This window comes from Anser brachyrhynchus (genome assembly GCF_964034855.1).
Source record: "Anser brachyrhynchus genome assembly, chromosome: 25".
In the NCBI taxonomy this organism is placed as follows: domain Eukaryota; kingdom Metazoa; phylum Chordata; class Aves; order Anseriformes; family Anatidae; genus Anser; species Anser brachyrhynchus.
In genome coordinates this window covers 3,435,952-3,456,072 of record NC_137718.1, presented here as the reverse complement: position 1 = coordinate 3,456,072, position 20,121 = coordinate 3,435,952, and the positions used below count along the sequence as shown (strand labels likewise).

The following is a 20,121-nucleotide window of genomic DNA, read 5'->3' as shown; positions in this document are numbered from 1 at the left end:
GCTCTAAAGCAGAGCTCTGTACACGCACCTCTCCGTGTCCGTCCTCTGCCACAGAAGCGTGCCTGTAAGAGTGATGCGGGACATTTGCAGCCATCAGCCCCTCTCCCCCTGCAAATTCTCCACTTCCTGCTGAATTAGGAGCTGCAGCGTGGCCAGGCAGCTTCCCCAAGGTCTATACCTGTGTAATGTGCATGTGGATGTAATAATGAATCAAAACAAAGCTCGGGGCCTCTTGGGGTGTGCAGCGTAGCCTGGTCTCCGGCACTAAGGAGCAGATCAGGGGAGATAACTCCTCCACGAGGGTACAAACGCACCAGGAGATGCTCCGCCTCACCGAGTCCAGGCCTCCTTTCACGCCGTGCCCTGTAGCATCGATCCGAGATATAAATCTGCTTATGATTTATTATTCATATTATTACAGGGCTGGATTCCTTAGCCGTAGACCAGCGGCTTGTTGCGTTTTGTGTGGCAAAGGCACAGCCTGGAAACGGACAGACAGACAGACACCCCTTACACCTGCCTCCCAGGCAGGGGACATCTGGGGACAACCACGAGGATTCGTAGCCAACGAATTGCTCCAAGGGCCTGGCATCTCCACGGGTGATTTTTTTTTTAAATAAGGATTTATGCACAGAACTCAGAAAACATAAATAAAATATCACTCTCCTGGAAGAATAACGAAAACAAAATTAAAAGGGCAAATAGTTAACAAATTGGTATTGTATTTCTCTCTCCCTCTCCCCACTCGGTCGCAAATGACAAATAACTACCAATCTACTTCACCTAAATGAACTTAACCGGGCCTTTTTAATATTGGGGGAAATGAAACATTTATAATGGCTCAGCCAGACAAATTTAGCAAGTCATGCATCAACGAAGACGCGGATACTTCTCCTCCTGCCCAATTCTCTACTTCTTCAGGCGCTTGGGTTCTAGGAAAGTCCTGTGAAAGCCTTTTAAAAAAATAAAATCAATAGAGGGCGAACCCTACACATGAGCGCTCAGATGAGCCCAGCGAAGCAGAAATGGAGCAAGGGAAGGAAATTCAGGGACCCATAGCAGGGGGCTCAGCGGCTGGGGGTGCTGGTGGCCACATCCAGGCGGGTCCCTGGGAGATGGGCAACCTCGGGGCACCCCCAGCAAGCCTCCAGCTGGGGCTCCTGGGGACTGGGACCCCGACACACATTTGGGCAAGCAGCTACCCCCACCTAAATGTCACCCAGCTGCAGCCCAGACTCGCTCCTGCCACCGCAGCATGGGCACAGCTCTCGCTTCTCCAAATTAAATTATTTATAAGCCTTTAGAAACAATAGATCCGCACATGGAGAAGCCGGATAATCGCACGTGTCTTGGTGACCTGCTGCCTTCCCAGCCCAGTGCTTCGCCTCCCATGCCCATGGGACAACTGACCGGGGGAGAGGAGGCACCCAGCCCCTGCCAGCAGCTTTGTTTTATGAAACACTCATCATAATTACCAGCAGAAAGGTTTTCCAGCAGCAGCACCACCACGTGAGCCTCAGGCATCGTCTCTCTGCTTTCAGCTGATGGCAGCAGCCTGGCTGCCGGGTTCAAAGCCAGGGTAAGGCCATTTCTCTGCTGGGGAATAGCACATTGGTGAGCAGCAGTTTATTGCGCTCGCGCTGCTATCATCCACAAAAGGGCCGCGATCTGCCAGAAAGCAGCGCTGCGTACGGAAGGGAGCCGGTGCTTGGTCTGCCACAGCACCAAACACTGCTCTGCCTCCCGGCACGGGCACAGGGAGCCTCAAGCTGTCACCAGGGTGCTGGGGCTGGCACCAGCCGACCTGCCACAGCGCCTCGGCTCTCCCTGCCTGCCCTAAGAGACCCAGGCATATCCCCCCCATCCTGCTGCACAATCCTGGCAGCCTTTCTGCCTGCCCCCAGGGGCTAACGTTGGCATTTTGCCTCTCGCAGCACCCAGGGGCTGGCTGCGCCTTCACCATCAGCATCTCCCTGGGTGAGGTTGGTGTTAAATAACGCGCTGCCGCGTGGCATCTTCTCTGCAGAGCCTTCAGGAGAGTGACGGATGTCCTCCGGGAGCTGGGGGAGCCGGGCTAAACGGTCCCCAGCTCCAGTATTTGAGAAGATGCCCAGAATATGCTTCTTCATCCCCTGATCTCAATCAATATTTGAGCACCTATGGAGAGAAAACCTCGGTGACATGGACCAGGAGAGCTGACTGATCAACAAGACTCTTTGAAGAGAGGAGCTCTCGTGGATGGAGCATGCAGGTCCGTGTTTTTCCCCACAAGGGTCTCCCAAACAACACGATCTGGGAGACTTTCTCTAGGATGGGATCAGAAGGGAACGCAAAGTTTAAGCCTGAAGAAAAACGCTGAAAAAAAAAAAAGGCTCAAGCCAGTGGTGTTTCCTGTGTATCGAGGAGAGAAATAGAACAGTAACAGCTCCAAGTGGACAGGAGGCTACAAGCTGTGCCTGTGCACACCAAGGCTGCGAGGAGGGTCACCCACAGCCTGTGTCCTGCTCCCTGTTTTGCACAGACGATGCCTCTGCAGCTCCCTGCCACGCAACACGCCGCGGGTCCCGTCCACGCCAGCAAAGCAACGCAGCCCTTCCTCACCGTGTACTCGAAGCAACCCACCACCAGAAACTCCACCGAGAGGTGTCAGGGCCAGGACCCACCTGAAGCCCCGGGAAAGCAGCAGCAGGGGGGCTCAGAGCTTGGTGTAAAAGCCGAGTGCCCCTGGCTCTGCACCATCCTGCCTCCTTCCAGCCGGGCGCAGCAGCAACAACCTCTCCAGCTACTTGGTGAGGAACCAGGGCAGGGCACCGCCTGCGTTCCCCTCACACACCGATCGTAAAACCGCGCCTTTCAGTGGTCCATTACCAGATGGCTCTCAGAATTATTCCGAATGTTAGCTCGCATTTTCTTTGAATATTCAAAGGCTCGTGCTGGTCTGCTTCCCTTCGCGATGCAGTGCACTGATTTATGTCGCTAGATACCGTATCCCCCTGCCTTGCCAAAAGCATGCTTTGGGGAATGATTTCAGCGCTGCCAGTAATATTTTTCTCTCTTTTTATGTTGTACTTTATTTTTTATTAACTTTTTGGCTGGATATATTTTTAAAATAAAGCTGTGTCGCGAAGAGACAAAACCAAAACCCCTCCTCAGCTCTTCGCCCAGCTGCTTCAGACTCCATTTTCAGAGAAGTTGCTTTAGACTTCAGCATGGGGGGGATTCACTGGGTCCCAAACCCCTGGAGTCACTTCTTAAGAAGTTGTTTCTCCTTCATGAGCTCGCCCAAGGTCAGGACTGCTGGTGTCCCACTCCTGGGAGGTGGCGGGTACCTGGAGACCCCCAGGACTTGACCGCAGGGTCTCTGGCCACTCCAGCATTTAACAGCATCTGGCACAAAAGCCATGACCTCTGGTGCATCTTAGAAGGATCAGAGTTGTTCCTTCCCATTCCCACAACAATGTTACTCCTTCTGCTGAAGTCCCGAGTTCCACGCCCCCTGTGCAGCACCCAAATGCAAGTGCTTCAGTCCGAGGCAAATTTGCACTTCTTTGCCCTACGCACGCTAAGGAAATCCAGTGTCTCTAACCAGGACTGGGCAGCAGTGCTGTAAGTTTTAAGAGCAACGATTTCTGGAGCAGCTCCATTATTTTTGCCAAGAAAAGTCAAAAGCACAGAATTCCTAAACGCACAACGATTTTAAAACTGGAGAGAGGGGTCCAAGGGAGCATGACCGCAGTGTGAGGGAGTGCACAACCACCTGCGGAGCAGCCTCTGGGATGGAGACCAAAGCACCAGAGGAGCTTTGCTGCAGCCCTGGGCCTCTGCAGGCACACGATGCTGCTGGGGAGATGCTCACATTTAACCAGCGTGTTTGTGCTGTTCACCACCCTGCATCCCTGCTGCACGCAACTTGGACATGCGAATGATACCCAAGAGTCATTTACACCGGGGATGTGACTTAAAACCCCAGCAGAGCATCAAGATCTCCTTTACCAGTAGCAGCTACCAGGTACAGAAGACAACACCGGTACCTGGAACAGACGGAGGGAGGAGGACTTCCTACTACCACCGCAGCCGCTCGTGGGTAGCGCCCCAAACACTGAGACCCCGGCTTCATCTCGCCTGCCCCCAGAGACCAGCAGGGACTTGGCCTCACAGCGGCCACCACCAAATTCAGCAGGGGACCCCTGAGCACGCACAAACTGAGCCACGGCAGGCAGATCCTAACCCGTCCATCCCCATCCGCTGCCTGAAGTGGAGGATCTGCCCATCGACGTGAAATGCAGCCCGCGGAGCAGAGACGGTCCAGCACAAGTGCTCCCCATGAATCAGGGATGCCAGGGCCATAAACCACCCCGGCTCCTGCCAGCACGCACCCTTCCCTTGCTATATTTCTGAGCTGCTCCATGCTCTGCTGGCAAAGGGGAGAAGTAATTTTATTTCAAGTGTCACCCGTGAAAGTTGCAAATGGGGACGGGAATAGATTAGCTTATCTGCAACAAATAGTTAATAAAAACAGCTGGTAGCTCCAGAGAGAACAGGCAGGAGAAGCGGTTTGCTTTCCAAACAGCAGAGCACGGTGTCAATAATGTGAAGCAAGTTTCATTACAAGGTTTCCGGATGCATTTCTTGTCCCTAATCCACACAGGCAGGGAGCGAAGACGACGGTGCCTCTTCCTGAACACTTTTTAATAAAGCCCAAAGGAGAACAAATGCGAGGACTCTCTTACAAACAGAGCATTTTGGAGTTATTAATGTTCTCGTGACACTTTCACTTTGGGCTCAAACACTCCTTGCTCATCAACGTGGGGACAAATAAATCTGCAACAGAAAACCATTTCCTTCTGCTTGGAGCTCAGGCGAGCATCAAGGGGGGGATGCGGGGTGGGGGAAAGAGCCTCATCCCTCAGCGTCTCCTCGAGGAGTGACTTTCACTTCACATTTATACAGAGAGAGATCCCCATCACGGAGCGTTACCACCGTAAAAATCAATGCAGACGCGTACGCTCACCGTACACCGCATTGCATTTACAAGACGGGGACAACATTTCAAGAAGGCAGGCATGAGGCCGGAGCTCTGCCAGCGGCCCAGCCCCATCTGAGCCACGACCACAACCACCAGCAGCCCAAAGACTGCGGGCAGGGCTTTCTCCCAGCACGCCGACGTGGAGCGGTCCGAGCAGCCAGCGGGAGGTCGCAGCAAGCTTTGTACTCACCGATCCTCAGGGAGTGGGGGCTGGCAGCGATCCTCATCAGCCACAGCAGAAGGAGCACCAGAGGCGCCAAGACACGGGGCATCTTCTATAAATCCTCATGGAGCCCTTCGGTGGTCTGGGCATGACATAACTCTGCGGAGAGAGCACACACGGCACCGTGAGCACCCCGGCTCTCCAAGCGGCGACTCAGCACGATGACACTGCTCGGAGCGTGCCAAGGCAGGGGGACAAAGAGTCTATTTACCAGAGGAGGAGGAAGCTATTTACAGACTATGAATTATTCAGGAATTCGAGTCAAACTGGGCGAAGAGCTTCTAACAAAATATGGAAAAGAAACCCAAGGAAAAGTCCAAATATTTCATCTTGGCATTTTTAGAGTTTCCACAAAAACAAGTGGAAATCAATATTGAGTCACATCTATTTAATTTCCCATTTTTTTTTCTTTCAAATTTAAAGCAGCCTGCTACTTAAAATATTACACTGACTTCTGCTTTTAGGGTAGGACCAAACATTTTCAGAGCAAAACACACGGCGAGGGATGGGAGTCGGGGACTGAGTCACTTTGGCAACCAAAGCAGAAACCAGTTCCTGACATTGCTGCAGGCCCAGTGAGCGACGGCAGCCCCCGTCTCCTTCCCTCCCCTTCATGCCCAAGAGGATTCGGATTCAGGATGAGCCAAAGACCAGGTCCCTTTCTTTCTCCTCCCACCAGGCAGCCCCATTCCCAGCACCTTCCAAGTCCAAACACCGCCAAAACAACGAGGGATACACGAAGAACCCACAGAGCTACCGCTAGTGCAGCTATCGGCACACGTTGTCCCGCAGCAGATTCCCCCGGCACAGCCGAACGGGTTGTTAACAAACACCATTTCCAACAGCGACACGGAGATTTTACTTAATTATTGTCCTTCATGTTGATAAAATTATCTCCACGAGCACTAATGTCCTTAAACGCTGACTCTGAGTATTTCGTGTTAACTTATCTCTCCCTTCTCCAGTTTTCTGGCAAAGGCTCTCGCGCTATTCCATTTGTCTAATTCCTGGGCCAAATGCTGAAGTCCTGACACAGGCAAAGTCTTTAATCTGCCTTTGAAGTTACCAGGAGTTTTGTTCGAGAAAGTTGTAGCTTTTTCCTCGGCAGTTTTTCAACGCAGCTACTTTTAGGTTGCGTTTAGACCCCTGCCACCTCGCCTCAGCGCTCCCCAGAGGGGCAAATCCCTTTTTACAGGCGGGGAAGGGATGCAGAAGAAATGCTGAGAGGTGGCCAAAGGGATGAAGACAAGGCAGGGGCTGAACAGGGAACCACTTACAGGTCCTGGGGCTCGGTCTCCTGCATCGCGTCGCTACCGGGAAGCTGAGTCCCAGCGCTCTCAGCTCGGAGAAGATCAAAGGACCCCATGCTCAGGTGCCAGCTGGACACCTCCAGTGTCCTGCTCTCAGGAGGTGCCTGCTCAGCACATTTTGATGCAGCAGGAGCTGCCAGAAACCACCTAAAAATCATTAGCCACCTCTGCGAAGGGCAACGGCAATTTTCTCTTTTTTTTTCAGTGGGAGTTATAGTAATGCCTTCGGGGGAAAAGCCCTGAAAGGTTAAGCACATGGTAAATTGGCTCCTCAGAAGCACCGGCAGCGGCAGAGACGGATTGTGGAGCAACGTATCATTTGAGCTCTTTGAAGCAGTTGTTTCAAAACTTTCTGAGAGACCGAGAAAAACAGCAGGATCGAGACAAATTTACCCGCACAGGCGCTGCAGCCCGGGCTGCAGAACGGGCACCTGTGCCACACGCGTCCCCTCCCAGAGCTCTCAGCAGAGATGCAAAACCAGGCAGGCCTGGGAAGATGGCAGCGCTAAAACAAATCTCCCCATCCCCGTGCTGAGCTCCTTCCTGCGACAGGACAGAGAGGTGACAGCCTGGGGCTGCACTCCCCCCGTTCTCCTTCGCCAAAGGCACGCTCCCACGTGGCCGCATGCGAGTCTTGAGACTTGACTTTGTGCAGGTAAATGCAACCATCCCACCGGCAGCAAACATTTTGCATCCAAAAGGCAACCACGGTGAAGGAAAAGGCAGCAGCCTCATCGTACCTCGGGGCTACAGCAAGGAAAGGCAGAGGAAATAAACCACGGGGTCCGGCCAAAGGCGACCTGCATAAGGATGAGCTCCACCTGCACGAGGATCCAGGCGAAAGACCCGGGACTTGCAGCTCCGAGGGACAGACCTCAAGGCCGCCTCTCCTGTTTGCAGCCGGGTTTGGTGAAGAGGCAAAGCACGCGATCCCCGGGCAAGCAGCTGCCTTTGCATCCCCAGCCCGGAGTTAATAGCAAAGCCAAATAACAAATCCGGGGCGCCCGCTGTGCTCTGCTCCGTGAGCGGCGGGGCTGTAATTACCTAGAACATGGAGCACAGAGGGACGCTGCGCTCACCTAACACATTACCCACTGCTAAGAGCAGCTTCCCAGGGCTTTGCTTTTCGAGCACGAACCCAAGCAACAGCTGTCAGCAACAGAAATACACCTTGGGGTTCGCCAGACAGCGGAACCGCACGGGCTCCTACCACCCGTACCCCGAGAGCATCTGGTGGATGGAGGTGCTCACAAAACCCCGAGGGCGGCACGGGGACGCTTCCCCACGGCACACCTGAGCCGCCGAGCAGTGGGAACAGAGGAACTCAAGACGTAGGATGAGAGGGAGGGGATTTTTCTTCCTAGCCGAGCATCAGGGTTTCTGCTCTCAAAGGAACAAAGAGACATTTCAGTTCTCCCGGCTCTCTTCATCTCCCCGGCGCCCCAAGTTCCTCCTGCTCCCTCCTCTCTAAATTCTGCCATGAAAGCTCCGTAAACACGGTTCAAACCCCTTTGTCAAGTCGCTTCTGCCTTGCTGAGCTAGTCACGCTCCCAACAGCTTTTGCTTCCCTGCGGCTGCGAGGTGCATCTGCCTCTCTCTCATCGCCCCACCAGAAGCCTTAAAACATTTTCTGCCCAGCTTCAGCGATGCCTCCCAGGTACGGCCGGGGGATCTGCCCCATGCAGACCGAAATTCTGCACGGGCAGGGATGGAGACGACATTCTGCTTTCACGCAGCACAAAGCAGGAAGGCTCGGAGGTCGAGGCTGAGCAGAAGAGAGCAGGGATGTTTAGCAATTCGCCGCGCTAATTCTTGTTCCTGTGAAGATGACTTATCCCGACTCACCCTCGCCACAGCTTGCTGGAAATGCTTCAGATGAACTTCCTCTATTAAATTCAGCCTGTGTGGTTACAGCTCCTTCGTTCGTGGCTCCTCTTCGCTGTACTGGCAACCTGCTAAGACAGCAAGCGAGCCTGGCTGAGGGACAGCTGCTTATAAAGCAGTCTGAATCCGCTATATCCCCCCCAAAGCCTCTGAATCCCCCAAAATGAGTGGGACAGCTGGAAAAAAAAATTTCATAAGGTCACTCCAGGTGGTGCCTGCATTGCTGGAAAGCTGGTGGTGGATCACGGACTGGCCGTTGGCTTCTCTCTGCACAGTACGAGCACGTAATTTTTTCTTTCCCCTGTTAAGACCCTTTTCGAGTTTAGCTCTGAAAATTCAGGAGGAAAAAAAAAAATAAATCAAGACTATACCGAACGGTTTGGAGCTCTCTCTGGAGATAAAAGTCTCTAAATACTAGGCAGAATTATGAACGATTTGCTTCTCAGAGGAAGCAACTCGCTTCTGAAACTACTTCTACATTTTTAACGACCGTGCGAGATGGCACTCTTCTTCGCTGCCAGTGCCATGTCCTCCTGATACGCTGAGATTTCTGCAGGAAATTTCTTCGTCGGCACGGCAAGAGCCAAAAGGGAGAATAAAATGTTAAATCACAGGATAAATCTCTCCTGCAGCTGCCACTCCAGTAGCGAAGTCACCCCTGAGAGGCAGCCACCTCTCGTCTCTCCCTCTCGCTCCCCCTGCCCGACCTGCCAGGGACGCTCAGGAAATCCGGGTGCGTTGCTATTTCTGCTCAGCACCTCCAAGGACGCACCTGCCCCACAAAAAAGCCTTGCTCCGTGCGCCCAGGCTTTCAAAAACCCCAATGCACGCTTTTTCCTGATTCGGCCTCCTTTTACTTCTACGGCAAAACCTGTACGCCGTGGTCTGAGGCTCGCTGAGAAACCACGAACACCCTTCAAAAACCGGCAGCGAGTTCAGTCCCAGGCAGGCAGGGGAGGCAGACTTCCACCCGAACGCCGCTCCGGAGGTGGCTCTGGTGTTGATGGATCCTTTCTGTGCAACACCAAAAGCTTGATGAATGGTGAGAAAACGCAGCTCGAGCAAAGCTAGAGTAATCCTCGCAGCTGAGACAACAAATTCAACAGCTGCAGAACAGCGAGGAATTCGGAAAAACTGTCAGGAAATGTCAACAAACAACTTAACGGAGCCTCTCCCATTCTTCCAACAGGCAAAGAGCTATTTCCTTTTGCAAAGCTTCATCTGCAGAGAGGCTCAAATTTAAATGGAACTGACAGGAGGGAAAGAGCCTGAAAAACATTTCAACAGGTGACTGGTGCTGGGCTTGAGAAAGCGCCTGCGTGGCTCAGGAGGAGGGGAAGAACTAAATTGCGAGCCTGCCCCAGGGATACAGAGAAGTAAGTTCAATTAAACTGAAAAATCACTCCATTTAAAGCTGCGAACAATATGTTTTCCTCTGCAAAATGCATAATTAGCATGGGTAAATCATTACCACTAGGTATTGTTGCAGTCAAAACCTCGGCGAGATTGAGAGAAGGATCAGGCATTTATAAAGAGAATGAATAGCTACTGTTACAATAGTAAAGTTAAAAAAAAAAACAGGAGCAAGAGAGAAAATAAGCTTTTGGATGGCGTGTAAACCCTTCACGCTGCAAGGCACAGGCTCAATCCCTGCGTTCAAGGGTTGGAAGGATCGCCCCTGGGGCAAGCCTCCTCGCCCCGCTTCTCGAAGCAGCCAGCTCTAAAAAGGGATGCTTAACGGCACGAGGCGCAGCTCGGTTCCAGTCTGGCAATTTCTATGTTCCGACAAAAGCTCTGTCTCCTTCCAGCAGCACCGAGGAGGCTGTTTGACTTTCAGCCACCATGCCTTCCCTCTTCTCACGTCGTCCTTGCAGTATTCGTGCTGGGTGGGCTCCCTGGGGTGCGGGAGGACCTCTGGCCCCACACCACACCCGTGGTGGCACAGAAGGGGCATTCAGCCAGCACCACAGCAGGTGATATAAAGGGGAGGTGATACTGGAGATAATCACCTGCTCAGCTGATACTCGAAATGGATTTTTTTTTCCCCCATTCTCCGTGCTGTGTTCTTTTATCTTTTTCTTTTTTTTTCCTCCTTCCCCCCTTCGTGACTTCCAGAAAAAGCAGCAAGGAACTCCAAGGAGCAGAGAGTTCTGGAGGCAGCGAAGCAGAAGGACACGTGTGTTCCTGACATTTCCCATTCCCGTGGATTATCTTCTTTCGCTTTCTCTCTCCACGATCCCGAGTTCTCGCCTCACCTTTCTCAATCCTCCCCAGCATTGGCAAAGCCTGATCAACCTCTGCTATCATTGCTCAGGGATAAAAAACAATACGTCCCCACCCGGATTCCTCATACAAGCTGTGTGGAGGCTCAGCCATCTTCAAGTCAAATTTTCTGCGGCGTTATCAGCCCCAGGCCTGGGAACACAAGGAGACTTCGGGGGCTCGAGCCCCAGGCTGAGGCACAGGAGGCTTCCTTCAGCGATCTGCTCCTCCGCAGCCTCCTCGCACGACCTAGCAGGCCCCACAGGGCCGGGCACTATCCGAAAGCTTTATTGGCATAGCCAAGCGAATTAGGAGTGTGAACGCCCCCCCTGCCCCCTCAATCTTGCTTACAGAAGTCCTGTTACAGGCAGCGACTTGATAGCATTAAAACTCATTTGCTGGGGCAGCTTACGTTGGTCTGGGGACTGGCTTAAGCTGATGCTCTCCTAGGAGATGCTGCGAGGACAGGCAGTGGCTGAGGCACATGGGGGATCCTGCCCGTGTGCTGCGCCCCTGTCTCACTGCCCCGCTTCAGCATGCAGAGCACAAAGCCTCCAAACACTACAGCATTAAAAAAAAAAACAGAGCAGACACGATGGGCTCGTAGGGCACCACCAGCATCCAGTCTGTAAGGGATGCTCTGCATCGGAGCAGCTGAGCCAAGGGGATGGGGACAGCAAGGGGATGGGGACAGTGCAAGGGGCTGCAGGACCAGGAGCCAAAGCACCCCCAGCACCACCACCAGAGATCAGCTGCCAAAAACCTCCCTGGCTCTGACAATTCATATCTCAAGAGTTTATATTAAATTAAAAAAAAAAAAGGGGGAAAAGGGGGGGGGGGGGAAGAGAAAGCTCAGATCATGTGGGATTTTCTTCCTCCCTGGTGCCCACAATTTATTTTTATTAGCAAACAATAGCAGTTAAAAGCACTGTGGTCTCACACAGCGACGTCTGCTCTACCCACTTCAGACACTCTTAATTGGCTCGGAGCTGTTATCTTGCAGGAGAAATCACGACAAGGCTGGGGGAAGGGGAGCGGCTGGAGGTGGGAGGAGAGCGGCGGATTTGCTTCCAGCGGAGGACAGCAAGCTGCCATCAGGCACAGGCCGGAGCTGCCCTCACCATAGCTGCTCCTGGGATTTAAGGAGCTGCATTTCCTGACATCACCTCAGTTTTTTAGCCATTTTAAGCACACTGGTAATGATCATTACAAAGATGAGGGCTGTTAACCTTGGATAAAGTTTCTGGCCGTGTCTGAGACGAAATCACCTAAAAAAGCAGCAGGAAAAGCTCTGCTTACCTCCCACACCTGGCACACACGAAAGCCTCAGCATCCGTCCTCGCACCAGCTGTTCCTCCCGTATAAAGAGGCCGGGGCTCTCCTATCGACCATTATCCCACACTTATTCAGCAGAAGCATCCTGCCCCCTCTGCAGGTCATCGCTTCCATTAAAGCACCTCTGCACGGAGGGAGCAGCTGGTTTGTAGCACATGCAGCCCCAAACCGTCGAGGGTTTTAGGACGGGGCACCTACCACCAGCCGTGGTGGCACAGGGAAGCCCCAGGGCCAGCAGCACCTCCGTTGCTCAACAACCCTCTTCTTGCAAAGAGACCTGGGGGACCCCGAAGAAATTAAAACAGCCGGAGCCTTGGCTTCATAAAAAGCTTAACCAGACAAAACAAAAAGCCTTAAAACCAACTGCCGTTTGGTTTGAAAAGCAGGCAAATAAGAGCAGAGGTTTGAAATCACAGTTTTGTCCTAGTGCACAGCAAACCTGATGCTGACACGAGAATCTCACTGGGAGAGGACACAATTTTAGTGGTCATGTACCTAGCCCCAAAGCAGTGTAAGACCCAGGTGCCTGGGCAGCATGAAACCTCCAGTTCTCCAGACTTGCTCGGCTATTTCCCACTAAGCTGTGACGTGACTGCACGTGTTGGGAAGGAGAAAACAGCTTCCAGGAGCCCAGCATCACCCTGTGACAGCATTCAGATCGAAGTGCTGGCCGAGACCCCTTCCACGAGGCCTTCTCACAGCGGTGCCCTCTGGCTGCAGAAAACAGCTGCTCAGAAAATCATCCCTCCATCCTCCTCGAAACCGGTGATTTTTCCAGTTCTGCCACATTTTCTTTCCGCAGCTCTTTCTTGGTAAATGCATACGCTTTCGGGAAGCTGCTTTCAGCCGTTTGGCTCGCAGCAATTGAACCTTCCTGAAGACACCCATTTGTGAAAAATACCGGCTTTTCCTTTGAAGTCTTCAGTGTTCCCCCCCACCACCCTCAAAGATGGATATTTACCCAAAGAATTTCCTTTTATCAAAACCGCTTTGATGGAAAATCTTCAGCTCTCTCCGAAGAGAAGAAACCCACCAAGCACTACCCCGTTCGCTGGTAGTGAAGAATTACTGCCGCCGCCGCGTCTCTTTACACATGAAGGAAGTTCTAAAATATGAATCGGATCTGTGAACATCTCGGGAGTCTGGGGGGAGAAAAAGCTCTTAAATGCATCAACCTGATCTCTGGGCTACAGAAAGAAGATTAATCTATTTATTTCACTTAAATCCCTGGCAGATTCAAGAGGGGAAAGAAAGGAAAACAAAGGAGCCTCCACCAAATCAACCTGCAAGAAGTGGTTTATGGCCAAAAAAAAAGCTAGTTTTGCTTCTTCTTACAGCTGCCAAAACTGTAAGTGAAATAAATAGATTCATCTGCCATCTATCGCCCAAAGAACATTTTGATACATTCCAGCTCCAAAATCCTGCACTTTGAGGTTGGGAGGGGGCCGCTCGGGACTGGCTGGAGACGCTCGGAAGACTTGGTTGGTTTGAGTATCGCCATGGGGCAGCGATTTTGGGGCATGCACTTGGAAGACAGCAAGCAAATGTATTTGAAAGGAGATGGGAAAGAGGATAGATGCCACGGTAAGAACGTGCACAAGAAAACACAGGGGTGGTGGTAAATTTCAGAGCAGACAGAGGAGGGGCACTGGGGAAATCTCTGCAGACCAGAGTAAGGAAATGGGCACAACCAAAGGAACCCATGGAAAACCATCACAGGAGTCAGCAGGTGAACATCCGTGCAACAGCAGGGCTGCACACGACAGCCAGATGCAAAAGAGTCGTGCAGTAATGGTTTGTAGCAAGGAATAAATAGTCTTGCACAAGAAAGCAGGACCGAAGTCCAAGCTGGTAACTGATTTCACATTTAAAAGGAATTGATTTGCATGAGAAGCTTTTAATCCTGCTTGTAACATAAGCAATACAAAAAAAAAAAAGGCTTCGAGCCAGAAACCTATGTGTTTGATTAACAGTTTACCACCAAAGAGCATCCAATTAGAGGTGCTGCACCACTGGGTTGCTCGGATGAAACATGCAGGTCCCAGAGGGACGGAGGAGAACGGGCAGCTCTGGCGTTTCTCCCCTTCTTGTTGCAAGGACGAGCAGATCCCACGGGGAGCAGCAGCTGGAGAGAGGAGAGAGCAAGGGGATCCCTGGGCACGTGAGGAATGCCACTCGGACAAAGTGCAAATGTACAATATTTCTGCCAAAAAAATAAATGCTAACCTTTCTCACCGGGACATGTACAGGATGTGAGCCTGAGGGATGAGGCTCTCCAACGGAGATTTCTAACAAGAGCTCGCTGGGAAGAGAGCTTCTCCTTCCTGGAGCAGCACCCTGCTGCTGGGAACGGTGAGCACACAGAGGGGAGGCAATGTTTGCCAACAACAGGACACTTCTGATTAGGCCTGCTGATACATAGCTGAGCAAAAGACCAGAGAGGTTTTTTTTTTTTTTTTGCCTAGTGACAGCAGAGAAAACACAGCAAAAGACGTGACTTCTCCCCAGGCTTGGCTCTGGCACCTCTCAGTTTCTCACCATCCTCTTCTCTCTGTCTCGTGGCCTTTAATGTGCTTGTTCTCGTGGAGTCTTTTGCGTTCCGGGGAATTTGGGCGCGGAGCAGCTTGCCTGATGATAAGAGAAGTGCTTTTGAACAAACCACTCGAGGCTGACACGCCTGCAGATAACTGCTCCGTCTGGCTTCTCCTTTGTTTCCTCTAATCTCTGGCCACTTGGCCTCACTTATGGCCATAACACACATAAATTGTGTACAGCTCTGGATTTTACGTATGGTTTTGCGTAAGTTGTTTATCACCTCTCCTGTAAGCCACACGCCATCAGCCCTCTCACTCGCAGAGAATTTGCCCAGGCTGAGCCACCCCTGCAAGAGATCTCAGCCCCTAAACTCTGCTGCACCCGGAGGCCAGCAGGATCTTTAAATAGCCATAACTTCTGACCTTCAGAAAGCCCGGAGTAAAACTCCAGACCCAGCACAGAATTTCACCATTGCTTCAAACAGAGCCTGCATTTTACCATCCCTGTGCAGAGTTGGGTATGGGATAAATCTCAGGGACACTTGAAGGCCTCTCCTTAGTTCTTTCCTTCCTCTCTGCAGCGTGGTATAAGCAGAAGAATGACACCACGCTTGTGGATTGTGTCCTGGGGTTCAGCGGGGAGCAAGCAAAGATCGCTCGGCTTCACCAACAAAGCATAATGCACAGCTCTGCAGAGGCACGACGCCTCGGCGTGAAAAATAAATATGCCCACAGAATAAATCCCTTCTGAACACCTCTGCTTGCGGCAGCTCTGAGTTAGCTCTAATCAGGCTGCCTGCGCTCCCGGCTTTGCAGCGGTCTCAGAACTGCTCCCAGAGCACTCATCCTCATCAGCGACATCCAATTTCCAAACCGAGCAAGGAGCAACCCTGTCCAGGGCTGGCTTTTCAGCCGTTCTCATCACCGGCTTAACATCAATTCCAGCTAAATGAGGAAAGTACAAAAGGACTAAGTTATGCCCGTGCTGAGCACTCCGAAAACCCCGATCACATCATTCTCTTCCAGCCATAAGCATAAGTTGTCCTCATTAGCCAGCCTTAGCCCAACTTTAATGTTTGCATCTTGACCTATAATCCATCCAAACTCCAGCCCCGTATTCCGATGCAGCTGTCATCCCGAAGCCTCAGTTCGCAGACTGTCCGGCCAGATGAGCCAAGGGGGCTCAGACATCTGACAGCCTCGATTTGCTCTTCCTGATCCATATTTTGCTGGTTTTGTCCAAGCACCAGAGCACGTGTGCCTTACACAGCTGTGCTTTCAATACCCACTGATGTGCCCATTCCCAACCAACTGATGACCAGTTTCCAACCAAATTCCAAGCAGATGCAGGCTCCCCAAACTACCAGCCTCTATCGGACTACGAGCCTCGTGAAATAATACTCCAGCAGGGGAGAAAGAACTGCAAGTTCAGCTCGACTCCCACTAGGCACCAAGGCACCCACAAGGGAAAGGCATTATGCATGCCCCAAATATAGGAGAAATCATCAGTTAGCGCTCGCTGAGCTCCGCCACGAGGCACACACCAGAAGCGAGGCTGCCTCAGCTCCCAGGAACTGCTTGGGTTTTCTCCCCACGCCCTCTGGGACCCGCTTCTGCTCCGATTCGCTCCAAGCACGGGAAATTTTGAGCAGTTGTGATTCAGCCCAGCTCATTTCGAACCAGTCTGGAGCCCAGCAGGCTTCCCCCCACCCCAGCCCAGTTGGTTTGGCTGCCAGATGCCAGCACAGCAGCCTCGTCCCTCTCCCCCCCCCAAGAAGAAAAGCTGCTAACGCCCCTCTCCGCATTGTCCTTTCCCAAAAGCAGCTTGGACACTGCTGGTGGGGAGGGACAAATGCACAGAGGGGCATTTTGGTGGTGAACGAAGGCAGCCACACGTCCAACCCCAGCCCCAGGCCCTCGTCCCTGCTTCCACCGTTCATCTGACTTCGCCAGAAGTTAAAGCACAGACACCGGGGGGGCCATTTCGGCTGTGGCACCCCCCCCAAACACCAACGCTTAAACCACAAACCCGCGAAGAGCGCGCTGAGACGGTGACCCCAGCATGCAGCCGCCGGTGTCATCAGCGCAAGGGCAGCCTGCGGTGTGCGAATAGACCCTTAAATTAAAGGCAAAACGAGCGGCCATCGCCTCGGCCGCTTCCTGCCACACAAACAGCACGCCTGGCCCAGAGGCATGCTGCGTAGGAAGCCGCCTGCAGCCAGCAGTCCTGTGCCCAAACAGCCGCTCTACCGAAGCGGCTCCTCTGCTGAGACGAGGAAGGCAATTTCACACCTGGATTTCAGCCACAGATTCGACCCGTGGGCTCAGACGGGACTCATTTCGCTCTCCCCAAGCATCAGCTTGACGCCGCGTGCATCAGCACAGGAGACGCGGTGTGGGAAGAAGGTGGCTCGGGAGGCGTCAGGATGACAGAGCGCTGGGTAAGTGCACGGCCCACGACCTGCAGGGACACCCCGCAGGAGCCTGGCCGCACGCACAGCACGAATTCCTGCTCCTGCAGGAAGAAGAAAGATGGGCACGGAAATCCTTTGACGCGCCGAAGAAGAAAAAGAGCATAAGCAGCATGTAGTTTCTTGTTAATGAAGTGCTGGATGAACTCCGGGCCCTGTACGGCCTCAGCCACATCACCCTGCAGGACACGGTGTGACGGCGCTTCCCAGCAGCTGCTCATTAAAGGGCTGAACAAATGCTCTGCCCCTCCAGGTCACAAACGCCCTGCCCCTCCAGACCCATCTTCTCTGAAGTAGCCGTGCCTTCTGCCTCTCTCCTTGCTGCACGATCCCCGAATCGCTCGAGCCCCCCAAAACCCAACTCCGTTTCTCTAGAGGGTTGCTGGGGATGTTTATCCCACTGGCTGCCTCCTAGCCCCGCGGTTCCCCAGCCCCTTGGACGATGAGCTGCTGAGACGGGGGCAGCTCGTCGGCCTCGCCTGCCTCTGCCACTGGGTTGTGCGCCTGGCCGCCTTTCTGCCCATCTTCGGGGGAGGAGAAACCAGCACCTGCCCTCCACCCCTGTGTAATGCAGCCCCCAGGAGCAGATCCCTCTGTCCTCCCCATCTCACCTACTTACGGCTCCATTTTCCCCAACTTCCTTGGCTGTGTTTATCCCCGGAGCACCCCTGCAGAGCAGGGCAGCGCTGCTACCAGCACCTCGGCTGGCACAGGGGGGTCCCAGCCAGTCTCTGGTGGGCACACGCAGCCCCACAAAGCCCCTGCAGGCACACTGACACCAGGGCCACTCACCCCATCGGAAGGGACGGCAAGAACCGACGCGGCAAGGAAAGGCATCCCGGGGTCTAACGGGAAATACCCGGTGCTTCGCAACCCCGGGGCTGCAGCACATTAGGCACCACTCCCAGTTTCGCTGTAACGCTGCCGTTTCTGACCGCCGTCCTCCACCAGAGGTCCGGGAGCGCAGTACGGATCTGTCAGAGCAAGGGCAGCTCTGGGCAGCATCCTGCCATCTCTGCCCTGCAGGGCATTTTGGCTGGGGCTGCTCTGCTCAGCCAAAAGCACTCCTTGATCCCGTTTGCCCCCCTCCTTCACCTTCCTGCAATGCCATCGGGCCGCCCTGCTGGGCGGACAGCTCCAAACGGGGATGAGGAGGTGGAAAAGCCCAGCATTCAGAGCCTGAAGAGCCCAGTTTCTGCCTCAAACGCAGCAGGCTGGAGACAGGAGGAGAGCATCCAAGTCCCAGGGTAAGAATGGCCGCTCTCCAGCTACTTGAATTTATGTCAACCTGGAGACTAGACAAAGACCCATTAATTCCTGGGCTGTCCAAAGGGAGAATTGGATGGGTGACAACTTGAGCATTACGGCTTCAACGGACCATCTCCCCGGGGTGCCAGCGAGGAGATGCGCTTTCCGGCTCTGCTGCCCGAAACTCCAGGAGAGACCCAAGCCCACCGCAGCCTGCCGCCCTCGCCTTAACGGCCAGGAGCCCTCCTCATCCTACGTGCCTCGAGGCGGCCGACAGAGAGCTGCCTGGCAGCACTGCAGGCTCTGCTCTTCCCTCGCCCGCCTCCTCCCTGGCCTCCTCTTGTGAGAGCGACTGCCGCTCAGGCAGGAATTGGTCTCTGGGGGGAACGGGGGGCACAGGATTTTCCAATCCCTCTTTCCTGAGCTGACAGCAGCCTTTCAGCCTGAGAACAGCTCGAAACGCTTGCGAAGAGAGATTTTTATGAGCCCCCACCCAATCCTTCCAAGCTCCTTTTCTTAGACACTTTGAAATAATTAAAGTCTTCCATCAAATTATGCTGAAGATCTCTATGAAAAGCCTTTAATTTCCATTCACTTAATGTAACTCCATCCACCAGATGAACTCCGTGGGGGGCTTTTTTGTTTTGGGTATTTCTTTTCCCATCTCTTTTTCCTTTTTTTTTTTTTTTCTCCCTCCTAAAATATCATGCTGGGAAACTTTAATTTGATTTTAGCCTGACTAGCGTTTGGGGCTGTGCAGCATCTTGTCAGCCTATCGCAGCTGCGGGGGCAATCTCCAGCTCGCTCTGACTTCGATGTGTTGCATTTAATCAGCTCCTGGTCAGCAGAAGCAACATCTGCGCACGGCTGGGACATGAATAAAGCCTCCAAGTTAGCAAGAAACCCGAGCACCGGCATCTCCCCGACCCATTGCTTCCTCCTGCAGGAGGAAATACCCACAAGCGGCGCAGCAAGGGGTGGCTCGCAGCGGAGAAGGGAAGGTTTCATGGTTTATCTATACATAGGGGAGGTTGCCACGCTGACCTTTAGCTCACGAGCCGCAGGGATTTGTGACGGACAGAAATAGGTCCTTCCACCCCAGTGACTTTTTCAACTGATAAACTCCCTAATGAACAAGAAGCTTCCCCACAGAGCCACGATCCCCTTTCAAGTGTCCATCAGCAGACGTTGGACGAGCCACGCCGCAACACCGCTTAAGAGCAAAACTGCAGGAGCTGCTGCGGTCACATCGGGACCAGCCCAGGATGGCCCCCAAGGAAGTGTAAACGTGCTGGGGATGTCCTTACGTGCACCAAAACCTCTCGCTGCAACCAAAGAAACCACGCCAAAGAGCTTGGGTACCTGGCTTTCTCAGGGCCCAGCACGCCCACCCTGGCAGTGCCGTAGGAGAAGCAGTGTTGCTGTACAAAGAAGGGAAGCTGAGGCTCAAATCAAACCAAGATCCCGCAGCCAGCCCCGATATTCTCAACAGGAGAGGACCGAGAGATTCAGACCCAGCCTGGGGGACGAGGAAAATGCCCACAGCTAAGACAGGGGCTTGAGCGAGGGTGGCACGGCGTTAGCTGCAGCCAGAGAGCCAGGCACACGCTTGGCAGATGTCTGGGATGGTGTGAAATGGCTTTTCGGGGCCTGTGAAGGTTATGCACTGAAGGAAAAGAGCTGAAGAACAAACAAAATAAACAGGCTTCGGCTGTTAATAGCTGAGAGCCAGAGGGCAGGGAGCAGAGAACAGCAGAGAGACACCTCTAGCAGGGAAAGACGGGAGCACAGAGCTGTCCCAGGAGCAGCCCGTGTGCCGGGCTGGCTC

The 20,121-nt window shown here is 53.2% G+C and overlaps 1 protein-coding gene across 7 annotated transcripts in view; it reads right to left on the bottom strand.

Moving 5' to 3' along the window:
* GRIK4 (glutamate ionotropic receptor kainate type subunit 4) overlaps positions 1-20,121 on the bottom strand; it is a 171,223-nt gene that overhangs the window by 104,467 nt on the left and 46,635 nt on the right. For 3 of the 7 annotated variants that reach the window (XR_013941938.1, XM_080567581.1, XM_080567583.1), the window contains 2 exons: positions 8,405-8,514; positions 5,217-5,348 (listed from right to left, as the gene is read on the bottom strand). Coding sequence is in view for 5 of the 7 variants with exons in the window: in XM_080567581.1 (XP_080423707.1) it covers positions 5,217-5,298 (82 nt within the window). In the remaining 2 variants the exon portion in view is untranslated. Of the gene's footprint in view, positions 1-5,216; positions 5,349-8,404; positions 8,515-14,018; positions 14,166-14,266; positions 14,463-14,578; positions 14,669-20,121 lie in introns of those variants that run through there. The other 4 variants (XM_080567579.1, XM_080567580.1, XM_080567578.1 and 1 more) reach the window with 4 other exon arrangements.